Genomic DNA, 20,009 nt, shown 5'->3' with positions numbered 1-20,009 from the left:
TCATTCAGATAAATAAAAAAAGAGGAAATGTTTTTCTATAAGCCAAGACAACCATATAGAAATCTTTAATCCTGAAAGATCCCAAAGCACTTTACAAAACATGTAGAGGGATATACAGCTACCACTCAAATGCAACCATCTCTGGGGCAAAGCAATTGTTTTAAACACAATAATATTACCCAACAGTCTTGGACAAGACAAATAGTAGAACCATATCCAACTGAAATTAAAGGGAGGATTTTAATGAAGCAGGATGTTGCTTTCTGTTATGGCAGCTGGATGACAGATATACACAGAAGCTAAGCAGCAACTTCGGAGGCAATCAAGGCTTCCGTAGGTCAGGCAAATGTTGGGGAGAAATTGGGTTGGGTTTTACAATAAAAGAACATGGGTATCAGAGAAAGGAAGCCAATCCCATCATTTCCTGAAAGGCAAATCTTATACAAACAGTTTCCTTATGGCACCTCGACTTCTTAAAGATTAAAAGGAAGGATACGTAATGGTAGTATGAGCTGCCCCCAGCTTTTCCATATGGTTTAAAATATAGATCAGCCCAAAGCTGAACACTCCAACCATGTGTGTGCTTAAGGACAGCAAGAAGAGGAAAAAATATCGGTAGTTCCTCCGTCCTATGCAATTGTTGACCCATGGGCAGTGATGGTCAAAGTCCTTATAAAGAGATGGAGAGACATGGAATAATATCCAAGCAGTGAAAGAAAAACATTGCCTTAGAAATAAATGTGAACCATTGTGCTACATCCATCCAAAAAACCCCCTAACTTCAGGTAAAATCAGATTAGGTTTGGAGCTTTGCAGATTGGCTCCATCCTGACATTGCCTGGCTGCCCAGATAACAAAACAACATGCTACACCTTCTTTATAAGATTCTCCTGGGACTGAGTGACTCTTATGACTGTGGATGAAGACACACCAATAGGTTTAAAAAGGAAACAGAGGTGTACACCACATTGTGGGGCGAAGACAGTTTCTCTTCTTCTCTGGCTCCTGTAGCATTGTATAGTTATCAGAGTAAGATTATCATAAATCGTACTGTCTTGTACCTGTATCATCCCTGCCAACTGTAGATTTCCACCCCCCTCCCCCCCACATTTTATATATGTAAAGGTTCAATAAGGATCCAGAGGTTTTTTATTTTGAGGTTTTGGCCTCTTGAAAAAGAATTGTTTTGGCAAAGCTCAGGCAGAAAGCAATATCTGGCTAATAAGTGGGGAAAAATTCTGGATGAAGTTAAAAAAATAAGCACTTGAAACACCCAGTTTTTCCTGATCAAGAGTTCCAATGTGCCAGAAGGCTGGATTAAGGAGATATGTATAATGAGGTCATAGACCCTTTAAAGCTCCTTTAATACCAGTTTTATATGGCTGTAACTCTTCTGACTTCACTGGGGTTATTCCTGGTGTACACCAGTGTAAATCTGAGCATACTCAAGCCTGGAGTGAGCAAATTTATTCTATTCTGTTCTCTTCACACCCAGTACGTACACCTTTTATTCTTGTCAATAGTGACTTATCCTTTTCTTTGTAATAATATTATATTTAGATAGATACCTCCAACTAATGGCAAAGTGTTTTTTTTAAAAAGTAACTTGTAAATTAGCTATAAATATGTTGTGCGAGAGACATGTGCAGCTCAAAATACTTGGAAATAAAGATATATTGAAACCTCAGTTTTGGGCACTTCCATGAAAATTTGTGCTAAAATTTTATTCTACCACAAATTTGTTTTCAGACCCAATTGGTCACACCAAGTGTTATATTTCACTTGGTTTTGTTTTTTAAGTGATGTGATAGAAAAGAGCACCTGTCTCTGAAAGCTTGGAAGCTGTACATCGCTTTGCACATCTCCGAATCAGAATCAGTCTGATTGTTTGAAATCAGATATGCTCAAAAAATCTGTCTCTAGGCTAAGAGCTTTTATTGTGAGTTGAAGCCCAAAGGTGAAATAAAAGATACAAAGTACAACCTCTTCCTAAAGGAGTATCCTAACAGAAATGCCAATAGACTTTTTTACTATAACTGTGTCCAGGCACTACTAGAATGTACAGGTATACTAGGGAATAAGCATCACAAGAATCAATAAGCAACTTAGCCTGAGACTGAAATTTATTGATGGAGTCATTAATGCCCTTGCTTGTATCCCTCAGTAAGCAATCACATTTTAATTATGCAGCAAGAGATTTCCTGTTAGCCAATCAGAACAGCAAGTAATGCTCAGCTGATCTAGGCATAAGTAACACTCCTCAGAACTGAAACTCACTGCACTGGAGTCTTGCATTCTGACTTGCTCTGAGGTCCAAGCCATTTTATTTTTAACGAAAAGTTACTCCGGGATTCCCTCCCACTTTCCTCTCTGACTTCCCTGGAATATTGTGCCTCAATGCCACTGGTGACATTAGGGGTGCATGGAATTGCAAGCGTTTACACCAGCTAGTTTCAGGAAATCTTGTGCTGGCAACACTTCCTTTATTGAAAATGGGGTTTTCACACAGACACTGAGGGGTGGGGGGAAGGATTTCAAATTTCAATTCAAAATTTAGCTTCACCTAAACAATATTTTGACATTAGAATTAGTGACAATGTTGATGTTTTAACTCAAAACTCTGAATATATGGTCCAGTTTTCTAGTGAAAAAGCCAGCTCCATCCAACAGCCTACATCAGCCCAACAAAATGGCTGTCATGGCTGCCTCTGTCCTTTCTGGGAGCCCTGCTTCTCCCAGCAATGTATTTCTCCCTATATACCCTCAGCTCTCACACCTTGCTGACTCTCCCCATGACAGGGAACTGGAATGTTGTCCTATCTATTAATGGGTATTAGGCAGAGCACAGCTTCCAGCTGGCTATAATTTAGGAATCTGCTCTTAGGGATAAAGCAAATGACATAAACTAACCACAGATTGCCTCTGTCACATGACTAGCTCCACTGTGACTATTCATATGATTAAGGCAAAGAGGCTTTGGCCCAATATGGTATACATTGTATTCTGGCTGACTTTGAAATTCACTTGGTGCGCTTTAGCCTATTGCCAATTAGGGATTCCCATTATTTTAATCATACAATTGAATACATTTTAAAATGTATTAAAGATTTAAATCAGTCTAATGAAAAAATACACCTTACAGTAGAAATGATCATTAAGAAGTGGAATTTGTAGCTCGGCAATAAAAATTTCCCGTGGCAATAAAACACCATGGTTACAGTCCACTGTATTTATGAGTTTGGGAGATGTTTATGGCCCAATAACATACTCCATTACTTTGGGGTTATTGTTTAAATATATTATGTGCTTCACTATGACCTCAAATTTATCAATGTGTGTCCAAGCCACATAATGTAGAGGAATTAGAAGCATGCATGAGGTTGTGGCCATAGCACTAACTGCAGTTTATAAATGGGTATGTAGTTTTTTAATTTTAGACTCAGGAATTCTTATTCTATTCTTCCTAAAAGTCACATGCCACTGAGTGTTATGATTTACAATTCAAAAAAGCATACTCCTACTGCTATTCATATTTACATATTTAATAGGGGACAAAGCAGAGGGATCAGGAATGTTGCAAGCAGACTTTCCCCCCGTCTCCTCCTAAATTCTGCCAATGCACCATAACCTTCCCTTGTAATGCTTCCAGTTTCAGAAGCCCTAGCAATTCCTGAGCAGAGACGGCTAGGAATACCAAATCATGCACTGCGTTTGGGTGGAGAAAGAGTCAGTAGTGACAAGGATGACACCAAACTCTGTTTCACTTGTGACTTCAATCAGATTGAGGGGAGGATTCTTAGGCAATCTGTCAACATCAGTGGAGCTACCGCAATTTACACCAGCTGAGAATTTGGCCCTTTACCTCTAATTTTTTTTAGGAGTGAAAGACAGGGAGTATTCACTCAACTGGGTCATCTAGCTGTTCACAGGTCCATCACCAAAATCCAACCCAAAAGATCAGCTAATCAAGGAGATTTACCTCAACACAGTTGTCACAGACGCTGCAATGGGAGCAGCGGGGCGGGCGATAGAAATGGCACGTGGCACACCATTTCATCCGTACTTGGATTCCTTTAATCTCCACATTCTTGTAGAGTGGAGCTCGGAAGTCATCATCTTTATCCTCATCTTCATCTGCTGCTCGATGCAAAAATATAAACAAAATAAATAAAAATAATACAGATTACAGTTTAAAGGTGGAAGATCTAATACTATCAGGGATCAGATACATGGACACTACATGTATGCAAGTGCTTTTCGGAGAAATAAAGAGTGCTAGAAGTGATGTATTGTCAGAAAACAGTGTCCTGATTGCAGAAGGATTGAATACTCCAGACTTCATTTTAGTAGCCAAGAGAATAATCCCAGTGCATTTATTGCCTTGCTAGCCAGCCCACTGATCTTATTTGATTCTTGTTTTAGACAGCATTAGCTCATAGAAGAATATAACTAGAGCTCAAATGGTTTCAAAATGGGGTGGAAATCTACAATGCTTCCCAAGCACCTTGTTGTGAGATGTTTGCTGCATACATTAGTAGATTGAATCAACTCTGACCACCACTTGGTCAGGCAACAGGAATTGCAATAAAGAATGTCAAGGGAAGACTGAATTAGTTTGAAAAAAAAAAAGCCAAACAAGATATCCCTGAGAAATTAATTATCTGATTCATCAGTACTGACCCAGAAATCTGCTTCTCTAGCATAGCCCAACATACTATTCAGATCAATAAAACATTTAATTCAGAAGCTATATACATACTCTAGGGGAGGGAAAGGGGGAAGGTGGCAAACGTTTTGTCCCGAAGGCCACATCTGCGTATGGAAATTGTATGGTGGGCCATGAATGTTCACAAAATCGGGGTTGGGGTGCAGGAGAGGGCAAGGGTGCTGAAAGGGGGTGTGGGCTCTAGGGTGGGGCCATAAATGAGGAGTTCAGGGTGCGGGAGGGGGGCTCTGGGCTGGGGCGAGGGGGGGGCGTGGGGGAGTGAGGGCTCCGGCTGGGGGTGGGAGCTCTGGGGTGGGGCTGGGATGAGGGGTTTGTGGTGTAGAAAGGTGCTCCAGGCTGAGACCAAGGTGTTTAGAGGGCAGGAGGGGGATCAAGGCTGGGGCAGGGGGTTGGGGCACGGGGCTGGGGTGTGGCTCAGGGGTGCAGGCTCTGGTGGCACTTACCTCAAGTGGCTCCCATCTCAAGTGGCTCCCGGAAGCAGTGACATGTCCCCCATCCAGCTCCTACACAGAGACGCAGCCAGGCGGCTCTGCTGCTGCATGCTGCCCTATCCGCAGGCGCCGACCCTGCAGCTCCCATTGGCCATGATTCCCAGCCAATGGGAGCTGCGGGGGCAGTGCTTGGGGTGGGGACAGCATGTGGAGCGGAGCCCCGTGGCTGCCCATACACGTAGGAGCCGGAGAAGGGACATGCTGCTTCTTCCGGGAACCTCGCGGAGCAGCCCCTGACCCTGCTCCCCAGCTGGAGCAGGGCAAGACCCAGACCCCAATCCCCAGCGGGAGTTCGAGGGCCAGATTAAAACAGCTAGCAGGCCGGATGTTCACCCCTGTTATAAAAGCTCCAGTGTGAAATAAAACAAGTCCCTAGGTTAATGGCTCCTGGCTAAATGCTTGTAAAAGATACTAACCTATCCAAATAAAAAGAAAAGGAGTACTTGCTCAAATAAATTTGTTAGTCTCTAAGGTGCCACAAGTACTCCTTTTCTTTTTGCGAATACAGACTAACACGGCTGCTACTCTGAAACCTATCCAAATAAAAATCTACATACAGTATATATATACACACAGCTGCCCTTCGAAAAACTCATGATGAAAGCTGGCACTTTACATACACACCCACAGTACTGCCAAGAGTATTTATCACTGTCCACAAAGAAAAACTGCACGTTTCTGAATAATGGTTTACATTTGGAATTGAATAGTCAGCAAACGGGCCCAAACTAATGCCTTAGGTCTGGGTCCAGGACCGTCCTTACCCATATGCAAAGTACGCAGCTGCGAAGGACACCAGGAAATATGGGGCACTAAATTTCCTGGTGCCCTGCACAGCTGCGTGCTGCTCCAACTTTTCCCCAGGGCCCCACCCCTGCTCGGGCCCCGCCCTGCCCCTTCCCTGCCCCAGCCCTGCCTCTCTCCCACCCCCACTCCCCTGAGCTCTGCAGCAGGGTGGGGCCTGCACTCACCGGCGGGGGGAAGTGCAGCGACCTGGCCCCAGCCATGCCGCTGGTGAGTGCTGGGGGGTGAGTCCCCTCTACCCCCCAAGCCAGCCTGCCACCCATGGAGGCCTGGGGGCTGACCCCCCCACCCCGCAGAGGCCTGGGGGCTGCCCCCCCGCTTCCTCTTCCCCACAGAGGCATGCCCCCTCCCCCCCCCCCCCCCCGCATAGGGCTCCAGAATAGCCAGGGATGGCCCAGTCTGGGTCCCAGGCTCCCAGCTGGTATCAGTGTTCCCTCTAATTCTTTACATCCATGTGCGGAATGAATTTTGTTATGTGCACCAATACAGAGGTGATGTGTGATTGGGGTGGGGCCGAGGGGTTCAGCGTGCGGGAGGTGGCTCAGAGCTGTGGCAGAGGGTTGGGGTGCTGGGGGGGTGAAGGCTGTGGCTGGGGGTGCAGGCTCTGGGGTGGAGCTGTGGATGAGGGGATTGGGGTGTGGGAGGGGGCTCAGGGCTAGGGCAGAGGGTTGGGGTGCTGGGGGGTGAAGGCTGTGGCTGGGGGTGCAGGCTCTGGGGTGGGGCTGTGGATGAGGGGATTGGGGTGCAGGTTGCCCCAGTGTTGTGGCAGGGAGAGAAGACTCGCCCCAGCCCTCTCTCACTGCAGTAGCTCGGGGCCGGGTGAGAAGTGCCTCTCCCTGACTGCGGCAGCTCCAGTGGGGCTGGGCTGGGCTGGTCCTGGGGAGAGGCACTTCTCCCTGCCTGCGCGGCCCTTGATAGACTCCAGCTTACAGGGAACTTAGGTTGGTGTCTGTATTTGGCCACTGATGAATACCTCAAAATCAGGTCCAGATTTCAAACTAAATTTCTGAGTGTTCAAAGCTGGGCTTTAATTCCTCCCATCACTGAGATACAAGGCCTGATGCTCTTCTCACTTATACAGATATAATGTATATCTCCACAGAGCTACTCTTGGTTTACTCCAGTGTCATTACAGTAACTCCTCACTTAATGTCATCCTGGTTAACGTTGTTTCGTTATTAGGGTCGCTGACCTATTAGAGAACATACTTGTTTAAAGTCCTACAACGTTCCCTTATAACATTGTTTGGCTCCCCCTGTCCGGTGTTCCTGCCAGGGGCCAGGTCGGGGTGCGGGGGCTTGCCCTGTTCCGCCTGCCCGGCATTCCAGCCAGGGAGCCCCCACTCTGCTCCCCAGCAGGAGCACCGGGCAGACGGAACGGGGCAAGTCCCCACGCCCCGACCTCCCCGGCTGGAATGCCCAGTAGGCAGAGCAGGGCAATGGTTCCCAGCCAATGAGAGCTGCTAAGTTGGCGCTTGTAGCGGGAGCAGCACGCAGAGCCCCCCTGGCCACCTCTCCCCCTAGGAGCTTTAGGGACATGCCAGTCGGAGCTGGGTAGAGAGGCTGCAAGCCCCACCAACCCTCCCCCCAGCACCAGCAAGGGTCCCGGGCCACCCCCCCAGCACCCCTAGACCACACACCCCCAGCACCCGCAGCTCCCAGCCCAAGTTTTAGTCAGGGTTATATAGTACAAGTCATGGACAGGTCACGGGCTGTGAATTTTTGTTTACTGCCCATGACCTGTCCATGATTTTTATTAAAACTATCCATGACTAAAACGTAGCCTTAGTAATTTGGAATCCAATCTTGGACCAGTAAAGTCAATAGGAGCCTTGCCATGGATTTAAAATGGGAGTAGGACTGGACTCCCAGGGTAGGATGTTCAGAATTACTCAACACTGGACTATCTCTGCTCCCATTGATGTCAGTGAGTGCTGAGTACTTTTGAAAGTCCCACATCTAAAAACATAATCCCTGATCATGGGGTTGCATCCCTGACCATCTTTGCTAATAGCCATAGGTGGACCTATCCTCCATGAACTTATCTTGGTTTTTTTTGACCCCAGTTATACTGTTGGCCATTGCAATATCCCATGGCAATGAGTTCCACAGGTTAATTGTGCACTGTGTGGAAAAAGTACTTCCTCTTGTTTGTATTAAACCTGCTGCCTATTAATTTCATTGGTTGATCCCTGGTATCTGTATTGTGAGAAAGGGTAAATAACTCTTCTGTATTAAACTTTTCTACACCATTCATGAATGTATAGACTTCTGTGGTATCTCCCCTTAGCCGTTTCTTTTCTAAGATGAACAGCTCTAATCTTCTTAGTCTCTCCTCATATGGAAGGTGTTCCATAGTCTTCATCATTTTTGTTGCCCTTCTCTGAACCTTTTCCAGTTGCATTCAAGGTGTGGGCAGACCAGGGATTTATACAGTGGTATTATGATATTTTATGTCTTATTTTCTATCCCTTTCCTAATAGTTCCTAACATTCTGTTAGCCCTGGTCTACACTGGGGATGGAGGAGGGGGAGTCGATGTAAGGTATGCAACTTCAGCTACGAGAATAGCGTAGCTGAAGTCGACGTACCTAGATCGACTTACCGTGGTGTCTTCATGGCGGTGAGTTGACTGCCGCCGCTCCCCCGTCAACTCCGCTTGCGCCTCTCGCGGCACTGGAGTTCCGGAGTCGACGGGAGAGCGCTTGAGGATCAATTTATCGCATCTAGACTAGACACGATAAATCGACCCCCGATATATTGATCGCTACCTGCCGATCTGGCGGGTAGTGTAGACCTACCCTTAGTCTTTTTTACTGCTGCTGTGCATTGAGGGGAAGTTTTCAGAGAACTATATACAGTGATTCCAAGCTCTTGCTCTTGAGTGGTAACCACTAATTTAGAACCCATCATTATATATGTGTAGATGGGATTATTTTTTCCAACGTCCATCAGCTTGTACTTATCACTGCTGAATTTCATCTGCCCTTTTGTTGCCAAGTCATCCAATTTTTTAGATCCTGCTGTAAGTCTTAGTTAAGTCCAAACTGGCTGCTGTCTTGAATAATTTTGTACCATCTGCAAACTTTGCTACTTCACTTTTTCCAGATCATTAATGAATATGTTGACAGCACAGGCCCCAATACAGATCCTTGGGGAACCCTTCTGTTTACCTCTCTCCATTGTGAAAACTGACCAATCTGCATAGCTGGCTCAACCCTTGTCTTCTCTTCTGAGATGAACCACAAGTAGTGGGAGTTAGGAGTCTTGGATTTTATTCCTGGTTAGTCACCATGGGTCAAATTTTCAAAGATATGCATGCACCTGAAGATGAAGATAGGTACCTAGAGTGGGATCCACAAAGGGATGTAGGCAACTAACTCTTGTTTTTAGGCACCCAAGTCCTGTTTTTTAGGTATCACTACAATCCACAAAACTCACACTCAGCTGCACCTAACCTTGTAGGCACCTATGTTTTTGCCTCTGGGCATATGCATGGCAGTCTCACTCTAGGCGTCTGGGCAACTATCTCCCACCTGAGCCTGCGCAAATGCCTCGTGATAGGTGTCTGGACATGTATCTCCCACCTAAGCTCCAGAGCAATTCACAGACTCAAAGAGATAGGCACTCGGCCATCTAAATCACACGTAGGGACCTGATCCAGTAGGCATTCTTAGAGGCAGGGCTTAGCAATCACCCCTCTGGTCAGCATCTCCCATTAGCTACTTTAGGCGGCTCCCCACCCAGCCTACTGACTTTGTGGATTGTAGTCTAAGGCACCTATGTCTCCTCATTCATTATACAGGTGCCTAGGTATCTAACTCAGGCCGTTTGAATGGCAGTGTTGTTCCTGTGATTTTCTAGATGCCTAAAAGTTAGATGCCATAACACTAAGCATTGCAACGTCTAAGTCCCTTCATGGATCCCACTCCTATGGATTTTCAAAAGAGCTTAGGCATCTAACTCCAATTGATTTAAGTGGGAGTTAGACCCCAGTTGCTTTTGGAAATAGCAGTTGCCTATCTGCATCTTAAGGAACCTAAATATGGTTGAAAATTTGGCCCCATATGACCTTGGGGGCAAATTATTAACCTCACTGTGAGTTAACCCTTAAACTCAGTAATTATATTTACCTTAATCAGTGTTTGTAAAGGCCTCTGAGATCCTCAGATGAAAGAAGCTATATAAATAGAATATGTTTATCACTGGCTCCTGTTTGGAAAGAAATAGCATCACTTGCATGAGCAGTTATGGCTCATTCAAGGGAACAATGAAGAAAAGGTACTGAATGCTGGAGAAAAAATGCACTTTGCAAGGGGCAGGGATCCATTCGTTTTGCGACCTCCCCCAAAGCAGGCTCTGTTGCATGCTGTGTGTGAATGACTATTGGAACAGGGACAAAGTGAGGCAGTAATTCTCTCATTTTGATGGTTTAAAAGAAATAGCCACATCATCGTTCCCATAACAATAGACAAACAGTTTTTATCCTGTTCAATATGCTATGCCCCAGCACTAAATTAAACAGCCATTTATTTTACAATATATATTTAAAAATCTCCACTCTAACTCTAGCCTTAATCATTATCTTTTTTAGTGTTCAGTGCTACTGTGTTTGTTCTAAGCCTGCTGGAGTGAATCGCTGTTTTAATGCAGCCGCTTTCAGAAGCTCAGCCCTCCACTGCACCATGCTCAGCTGCCTATTGTGAAGGCAATGACTTAAATCCAATGTGCCAGCATGACACAGGGGATACTAATCGCAATCACATCAGTCAGGCTCTCTTCTCAATGAGAGCTACGTTATCCAATGCCAGGCCCCAGATTACCAATTCAAGCAAGTACAAGGAGGAAAAAAACCTTTCCATTTCAGAAACTGACGGAGCGTATCCACAATTTAGCTACATCCCTGCATTTAAGCCAGCTGAGGATAAAAATGGGAGGGGAAATTAAACTAATGGCAAATGGGCTGCTTCGGAAATCCTACTGTTTGCCTTGGCTTATTTTTTACCCCCATCCCCCATTACCTCGTGGAAAAACTCCAGGGTCCATGAAAGTTGCCATGCTGAAGTTTGCAAGTACGAACAAGAACACGAGCCCATTGTACACAGGGATGGCTGGGGAGATGGCTCTTGTTAACCAGGGGCACCTGCAGAGAGAAAGAATTACAGATGAGGACTTTTTATGATGTAACAAGCAGAAGCTTCCTGTTCACAGCGTTCAAGCAGAGATGCACCCTTACTAGCCCCCACAGGTCATACAGTGGTTGAATTTGTTACCTAGGAGTTGAAACGACTATTACAGCTGATTTCAATGATCCACAGTACGTATTATCTGCCCTCTGTAAAGCAGCATAGTTCTACAGGGCAGAAAGGACTGAATTGTTTATTTGTAGGGTTCTTGTGTTATGGAGCAATCTTTTTTTTTTTTTTAGTGACTTGACATTTTACTTGTTTGTGTCATTGCTGCACCCTGACATGGCATTTCTGTAATCAGTGGCAAAGATTCTGCTTTCAGTCACTAAAACAGAATATCTTTATGCCTTCAATTGGGATTACTCCTGATTCCCGCTGGTGTTAATCAGAACTGAATCTTTCAATCATCAATCTCCAGAGGATGTACAAAGAGGAAAACAAATCATTTCCATCAAGCTCTTATTTCCTATACATTTCTCCCCAGTGAGAACCCTTAAGTCTGTAAATATCACTCCTGGACATCATTGCAAAACCTCTTTCTATGTGGGAAGTACAGGGTAAAAAGCGTTAGTTAAAGCTCATATTAGGGGGCCAACAGAATGCAAGCATAGTACTTAAAATACTGTGCATAGCATCTGCCTTGTAAACTGTTTTCCAGAAGAAAGGAGATTTGTAAAGAGTGTATAACTGATGAGTCAAGACACAGGAAGGCTGTTCTAGCTGCAAATGAGAAGGCTCTTGCACCAAGGGGGATGGGAATACCAGAGCAGAGCACAGATAATTTCCCTGATACATAGACTATACTGAAGATGATTTTCCTTGATAAAGGAATTTATTTATTCATTCTGCCATTTATACCACTTGTAAATGTAACTCTGAAACCTAAATCAAGTTTATTTTTTTCCATTGTGTACAGGGCTGGCACTAAGATTTTTGCCGCTCCAAGCAAAAAATTTTTTGGCCATCCCCGCTTTTTTTTCGTGCCCCCCCCGTCCCCGGCTCCGCCTCAATTCCACCCCTTCCCAACCCCTTCACCAAATCCCCAGTCCCACCTCCTCCCCTGGGCGTGCCGCATTTCCCCCCCACACACACAATTGCTTCCTGCGGCTTCCCCCCCCGCAACCCCCTGCCCTAGCTCACCTCTGCTCCGCCTGCTCCCCTGAACACCCTGCCACTCCGTTTCTCCCCCCTCCCTCTCAGGCGAGGGAGAGGCAGCGCGTTCAGGGGAGCAGGGGGAGCGGAGGTGAGTGGGGGGGGGAGCTCAGCCTGGGAGGAGGGGGGGAGAAGTGGAGCGGCGGCAGCATGCTCCAGGGAGCAGGCGGAGGCGGAACGTAGGTGAGCTGGGGTGGCGGGGGCACATTTCTAGGGGCGGCATGGCCAGTGCCGGAATGCTGACCCTAGAAATGTGCCGCCCCAAGCACCTGCTTGTTTTGCTGGTGCCTAGAGCCGGCCCTGATTGTGTATATAGAGGTTTGTTATTGTAGGATTCCTAGGAAGCTTACCTCCTAAAGAAAACTCCTGAAGAAATACCTACTTTAAAAATGGGAACAAAGAGGACCCAGGGAATTATAGACTAGTCCACCTAACTTCAATAACTGGAAAGATACTGGAACAAATTATTAAACAATCAGTTTGAAAGCACCTAGAGGATATGAGGAATAGCCAGCATGGATTTGTCAAGGACAAATCATGCCAAACCAAATTAATTTCCTCTGACAGGGGTACTGGCCTAGTGGATGGAGAGAAGCCATAGACTTTGTATATCTTGATTTTAGTAAAGCTTCAGTCTCACATAACAGTGCCATAAGCAAACTAGGGAAATATGGTCTAGATTAAATTACTATAAAATGGGTGCATAACTAGCTGAAAGACCATACTCAAAAGAGTAGTTTTCAGTGATTCACTATCAAACCGTGAGGACATATCAAGTGGAGTCCAGCAGGGGCCAGTCTTGGGTCTGATACTATTCAATATTTTCATTAATGATTTGGATAATGAAGTGGAGAGTATGCTTATAAGATCTACGGATGACATCAAGCTGGGAGGTGTTGCAAACACTTTGGAAAACAGGATTAGAATTCATAACAACCTTGATAATCAGAGAATTGGTCAGAAATCAACAAGACAAAATTCAATAAAGATGAGTGCAAAGTACTACACTTAGGAAGGAAAGATCAAATGCACAACAATGTGGGGAATAACTGGCTAGGCTTTAGTACTGGCTGAAAAGGATCTGGAGGTTATAGTGGATCACAAATTAAATATGAGTCAACAATGTGATGCAGTTGCAAAAAAGGCTAACAGCATTCTGGGATGTATTAAGAGGAGTGTTGTATGTAAGAGATCTGAAGTAACTGTCCCACTCTACTCAGCACCAGTGAGGCTTCAGCTGGAGTATTCTGATCATCACACTTCAAGAAAGATGTGGACAAATTTGAATGAGTCCAGAGGAAAGCAACAAAAATGATAAAAGGTTTAGAAAACCAGACCTATGAGGAAAAGTTAATAAAAATGGGCATGTTTAATCTTGAGAAAAGAAGATAACAGTCTTCTAATATGTTAAGAAAAACAAGAAGTCCGGTGGCACCTTAAAGACTAAAAGATTTATTTGGCATAAGCTTTCATGGGTAAAAAACCCCACTTCTTCAGATGCATGGACTTCTTCAGATGCATGGTCCATGCATCTGAAGAAGTGGGGTTTTTTACCCACGAAAGCTTGTGCCCAAATAAATCTGTTAGTCTTTAAGGTGCCACTGGACTCCTTGTTGTTTTTGTAGATACAGACTAACACAGCTACCTCTCTAATATGTTAAGGGCTGTTATAAAGAGGATGGCAATCAACTGTTCTCCACATCTGCTGTGGTAGGACAAGAAGTAATTGGCTTAATCTGCAGTAAGGAAGATTTAGGTTAGATATTAGAAAAAACTTTCTAACTATAAGGTTAGTTAAGCTCTGGAATAGGCTTCCAAGTGAGGCTGTGGAATCCCCATCATTGAAGGGTTTTAAGAACTGGTTGGACAAACACCAGCCAGGGATGGTCTAGGTCTAGCCCAGCACAGGAGGCCTGACTAGATGACTGTTCAAGATCCCTTCTAGCCTGACATTCCTCTGTTTCTATGGCAAAAAGCATATTAAAAAGTCACATGGATTTTGCAAACAGAAGTAAGAAAAATATAGAACCAAAAAGTTTATAGATTCATAGATTCATAGATACTAAGGTCAGAAGGGACCATTCTGATCATCTAATCTGACCTCCTGCACAGTGCAGGCCACAGAATCTCACCCACCCACTCCTATGAAAAACCTCACCCATGTCTGAGCTATTGAAGTCCCTAAATCATGGTTTAAAGACTTCAAGAAGCAGAGAAGCCTCCCTCAAGTCAACCATGCCCCATGCTACAGAGGAAGGCGAAAAACCTCCAGGGCCTCTCCAATCTGCCCTGGAGGAAAATTCCTTCCCGACCCCAAATATGGCAATCAGCTAAACCCTGAGCATATGGGCAAGATTCACCAGCCACATACTACAGAAAATTCTTTCTTGGGTAACTCAGATCCCATCCATCTAATATCCCATCTCAGGGGATTTGGCCTATTTACCCTGAATATTTAAAGATCAATTACTTACCAAAATCCCATTATACCATCATACCATCTCCTCCATAAACTTATCAAGTAGAATCTTAAAACCAGATAGATCTTTTGCCCCCACTGCTTCCCTTGGAAGGCTATTCCAAAACTTCACTCCTCTGAAAAAACCTTAAAACCTTAAAAACCTTCGTCTGATTTCAAGTCTAAACTTCCTGGTGGCCAGTTTATACCCATTTGTTCTTGTGTCCACATTGGTGCTGAGCTTAAATAATTCCTCTCTCTCTCCTGTATTTATCCCTCTGAGATATTTATAGAGAGCAATCATATCTCCCCTCAACCTTCTTTTAGTTAGGCTAAACAAGCCAAGCTCCTTGAGTCTCCTTTCATAAGACAGGTTTTCCATTCCTCGGATCATCCTCGTAACCCTTCTCTGTACCTGCTCCAGTTGAATTCATCCTTTTTAAACATGGGAGACCAGAACTGCACACAGTATTCCAGGTGAGGTCTCACCAGTGCCTTGTATAACGGTACTAAAACCTCCTTATCCCTACTGGAAATGCCTCTCCTGATGCATCCCAAAACCACATTAGCTTTTTTCACAGCCATATCACATTGGCAGCTCATAGTCATCCTATGATCAACCAATACTCCAAGGTCCTTCTCCTCTTCCGTTACTTCTAATTGATGCGTCCCCAGCTTATAACTAAAATTCTTGTTATTAATCCCTAAATGCATAACCTTACACTTCTCACTATTAAATTTAATCCTATTACTATTACTCCAGTTTACAAGGTCATCCAGATCCTCCTGTATAATATCCCGATCCTTCTCCGAATTGGCAATACCTCCCAGCTTTGTATCATCTGCAAACTTAATTAGCACACTTCCACTTTGTGCACCAAGGTCAGTAATAAAAAGATTAAATAAGATTGGTCCCAAAACCGATCCCTGAGGAACTCCACTGGTAACCTCCCTCCAACCTGACAGTTCGCCTTTCAGTAGGACCCGTTGCAGTCTCCCCTTTAACCAATTCCTTATCCACCTTTTGATGTTCATATTGATCCCCATCTTCTCCAATTTAACTAATAATTCCCCATGTGGCACGGTATCAAATGCCTTACTGAAATCTAGGTAAATTAGATCCACTGCATTTCCTTTATCTAAAAAATCTGTTACCTTTTCAAAAAAGGAGATTAGGTTGGTTTGGCATGATCTACCTTTTGTAAAACCATGTTATATTTTGTCCCATTTACCATTGACTTCAATGTCCTTAACTAATTTCTCCTTCAAAATTTTTTCCAGGACCTTGCATACTACAGATGTCAAACTAACTGGCCTGTAGTTACCTGGATCACTTTTTTTTCCTTTCTTAAAAATAGGAACTATATTAGCAGTTCTCCAATCATTCGGTACTACTCCTGAGTTTACAGATTCATTAAAAATTCTTGCTAATGGGCTTGCAATTTCAGGTGCCAATTCCTTTAATATTCTTGGATGAAGATTATCTGGGTCCCCCGATTTAGTCCCATTAAGATGTTTCAGTTTCGCTTCTACCTCAGATATGGTAATATCTACCTCTATATCCTCATTCCCATTTGTCATGCTACCATTATCCCTAAGATCCTCTTTAGCCTTATTAAAGACTGAGGCAAAGTATTTGTTTAGATATTGGGCCATGCCTAGATTATCTTTAACCTCCACTCCATCCTCAGTGTTAAGCGGCCCCACTTCTTCTTTCTTAGTTTTCTTCTTATTTATATGGCTATAGAACCTTTTACTATTGGTTTTAATTCCCTTTGCAAGGTCCAACTCTACTCGACTTTTAGCCTCTCTCACTTTATCCCTACATCTTCTGACCTCAATTAGATAGCTTTCCTTGCTGATCCCTCCCATCTTCCACTCCCTGTATGCTTTCTGCTTCTTCTTAATCACCTCTCTAAGATGCTTGCTCATCCAGCTTGGTCTACAACTCCTTCCTATGAATTTTTTCCCCTTTCTTGGGATACAGGCTTCCGATAGCTTCTGCAGCTTTGATTTAAAGTAATCCCAGGCCTCCTCTACCTTTAGATCCATAAATTCTTCAGTCCAATCCACCTCCCTAACTAATTTCCTTAATTTTTGAAAGTCAGCCCTTTTGAAATCAAAAACCTTAGTTGCAGATTTATTTTTGTTAATCCTTCCATTTAGTTTGAACTGAATTAGCTCATGATCACTTGAGCCAAGATTGTCCCCTACAACCATTTCTTCTATGAGGTCCTCGCTACTCACCAAAATTAAGTTTGAGTCCTCACAACTGAGAGGACACCTTTAATCTGTATCAGTCCTGACAGTCAGGCACTACCCCATTCCCATATCAGCATAATGCCCTGCCCCCATTAGTGTATCTCATTCATCATCACCCTAGGTTGTGTAATGTTTGGCTGTTACTTAAACCTATATTTGAGCCAGACTGTTTGCAGTGCTGAACCCCGTCAAAAAACGTAATACTCATAAAGCAACCCAAACTTTCCCCAAATCTAATTCAAACTGTTCTGTTCCAGACATATCACTTTAAACAGCTGTGAATGGTGCTGTTGACCTTGGAGAAAGACCATTAAAGAGGCCCCTGTGGCTAGTATTAGAATGACAGAGCCATTTGCATGTTCCGTCCGCTAGTGAATGAGCAATACACAGAGATTCTCGTACACTCCCCTTCCCTCCCCAACCACTATAACAGGACGAGGCGTCCCACATTTTACTTCATAGAGTGCCTGTAACATTCTTTACTAACAACTAAACTAAAGAGGCCTAGGTGCCTTTATTCGCTTCAGTCAGCCTATATTTGCTGGATTTGTTTGGGAGTGGACCGCAGAACTGTCATGCTCGAAGAGACCAATATCCTGTCACCGACAATGGCCAGATGCTTCAAAGGAAAGTGTAAGAAACCCAGTAGTAAGCAGTTATGGGATAAACTCTGCTCGTGGAACTTCCTTCTCTAAATCTGTTATAATTCTGTTCCATCCAGCTACTGATGAATCCATTTTCCAAGTGAATGAGACAAGACATCTCAGCAATCAAGGATTATAAAGTTGCTCCTCACTTGTCAAGCAGGGAAGGGACAAGTCAGCAAACCAAAGGACAGGAAAGTCATTCTTACAGATAATTTGCCACACAGAGCAGGTCTTTAATGAGTGAAACTGCCTTGGATGATTAATGTGATAACTGTTAAAGTTCTTGTGTGTGATTTATCTTGTCATATTCCCAACAACCACAGCATAACATTAGGAAAACTATAACCACAAACTAAGCTGTTCATTTACTGGATGAGTAGCGCAACTGAAAGACTTCACAGAAGTTGAAATAAATGGTATAGTCAGTCATCATAAATATTAGCCAGAAGCTCTGGTCTCTTCCTTTCTACTTTTTCCTTCCAGAATTTTTATGTAGCATGAAATATTGTGTAAAATGAGATCTTATGAAAGGCGCTTCTGAGCTTTTCCTCTGTAAATTAGAATGACAAGTAAAAGCAAAAACTGGGATCAAGCCAAAACCAATCTCAGCAAAGATATGTTTTTAAGAAGCTAAAGCTATCCTGAAACTTTCATGCAACAATCTCATCCTCTTTGAAGGAGAACTTCTGGGGGAAAAACCAAATGAAAAGTACAGTTTGATGGGCAAAGGATTCTCTAGAAACAGCACATTCTAACTGTTCTTCCTTCACCCCCATTTTTAGGCAAAAAATAACAGAAGCCTTAACCGAAGTTTGGAAGTTTCTTTTGCTACTAATACTTTGTGCAACAAGTATGACTTTTGGCACCTTGCTATTTTTATGCCAGGAGGGGAAGTTCACAGTCATATTTATGCAGATTCCGTAAGAGAGATGCCCTTGTCTTCTGGAGACTTGGATTCAAGTCTAGGCCAAGGCACAAATAAAAATGCATTTGGTGGCCTTAACTGCCTTCCTCCACCTCCATCTGCTTACTTTCCAAAATATTTCAGTGCCTTGACAAACTCCTCCTTAGCTTGGAGATGAAAAGCCTGCAGTTTCCTCGTGGCTGGACTTTACAAAAACTAGACAAGCCATCTACAACACACACTTTGTTTCTCTACAAAAGAAAAAGGACACTAAACTATCTAAACTACTACATGCCACAAGGGGCCACAACAGTGGTTCCCTTAACCCACCCAGCAATATTGTTAATCTATTCAACTATACTCTTAGCCCAGCAGAAGAATCTGTCCTATCTTGGGGCTCTCCTTTTGCCCCTCCACCCCCACGAACATGATACAGTTCTGTGGTGACCTAGAATCCTGTTTTCGATGTCTTCGACTCAAGGAATATTTCCAACACATCTCTGACCAACATATTAACCCACAGAGACCTTCCTACCAACACTACAAAAAGAAGGATTCTGGGTGGACTCCTCCTGAAGGTCGAAACAACAGACTGGACTTCTACATACAGTGCTTCCGCCGACGTGGAAGGGCTAAAATTGTGGAAAAGCAGCATCAACTTGCCCCATAACCTCAGCCGTGCAGAACACAATGCCATCCACAGCCTCAGAAACAACTCTGACATCATAATCAAAAAGGCTGACAAAGGAGGTGCTGTCGTCATCATGAATAGGTTGGAATATGAACAAGAGGCTACTAGGCAGCTCTCCAACACCACTTTCTACAAGCCATTACCCTCTGATCCCACTGAGGGTTACCAAAAGAAACTACACCATTTGCTCAAAAAACTCCCTGAAAAAGCACAAGAACAAATCCGCACAGACACACCCCTGGAACCCCGACCTGGGGTATTCTATCTGCTACCCAAGATCCATAAACCTGGAAATCCTGGACGCCCCATCATCTCAGGCATTGGCACCCTGACAGCAGGATTGTCTGGCTATGTAGACTCCCTCCTCAGGCCCTACGCTCCCAGCGCTCCCAGCTATCTTTGAGACACCATTGACTTCCTGAGGAAACTACAATCCATCGGTGATCTTCCTAAAAACACCATCCTAGCCACTATGGATGTAGAAGCCCTCTACACCAACATTCCACACAAAGATGGACTACAAGCCGTCAGGAACAGTATCCCCGATAATGTCACGGCTAACCTGGTGGCTGAACTTTGTGACTTTGTCCTGACCCATAACTATTTCACATTTGGGGACAATGTATACCTTCCAATCAGCGGCACTGCCATGGATACTCGCATGGCCCCACAGTATGCCAATATTTT

The 20,009-nt window shown here is 44.1% G+C and overlaps 1 protein-coding gene across 3 annotated transcripts in view; it reads right to left on the bottom strand.

The window, feature by feature from the left end:
* ZDHHC8 (zinc finger DHHC-type palmitoyltransferase 8) overlaps positions 1-20,009 on the bottom strand; it is a 195,575-nt gene that overhangs the window by 33,187 nt on the left and 142,379 nt on the right. For all 3 annotated transcript variants that reach the window (XR_006275845.1, XR_005289038.2, XM_038373389.2), the window contains exons 2-4: positions 11,041-11,162; positions 3,980-4,137; positions 497-669 (exon numbers count right to left, since the gene is read on the bottom strand). Coding sequence is in view for 1 of the 3 variants with exons in the window: in XM_038373389.2 (XP_038229317.1) it covers positions 497-669; positions 3,980-4,137; positions 11,041-11,162 (453 nt within the window). In the remaining 2 variants the exon portion in view is untranslated. The remainder of the gene's footprint in view (positions 1-496; positions 670-3,979; positions 4,138-11,040; positions 11,163-20,009) is intronic.

This window comes from Dermochelys coriacea, chromosome 15, assembly GCF_009764565.3.
Source record: "Dermochelys coriacea isolate rDerCor1 chromosome 15, rDerCor1.pri.v4, whole genome shotgun sequence".
Taxonomy (NCBI): Eukaryota; Metazoa; Chordata; order Testudines; family Dermochelyidae; genus Dermochelys; species Dermochelys coriacea.
Note: the sequence above shows the minus strand (reverse complement) of the source record. Positions and strands in the feature narration are given on the sequence as shown.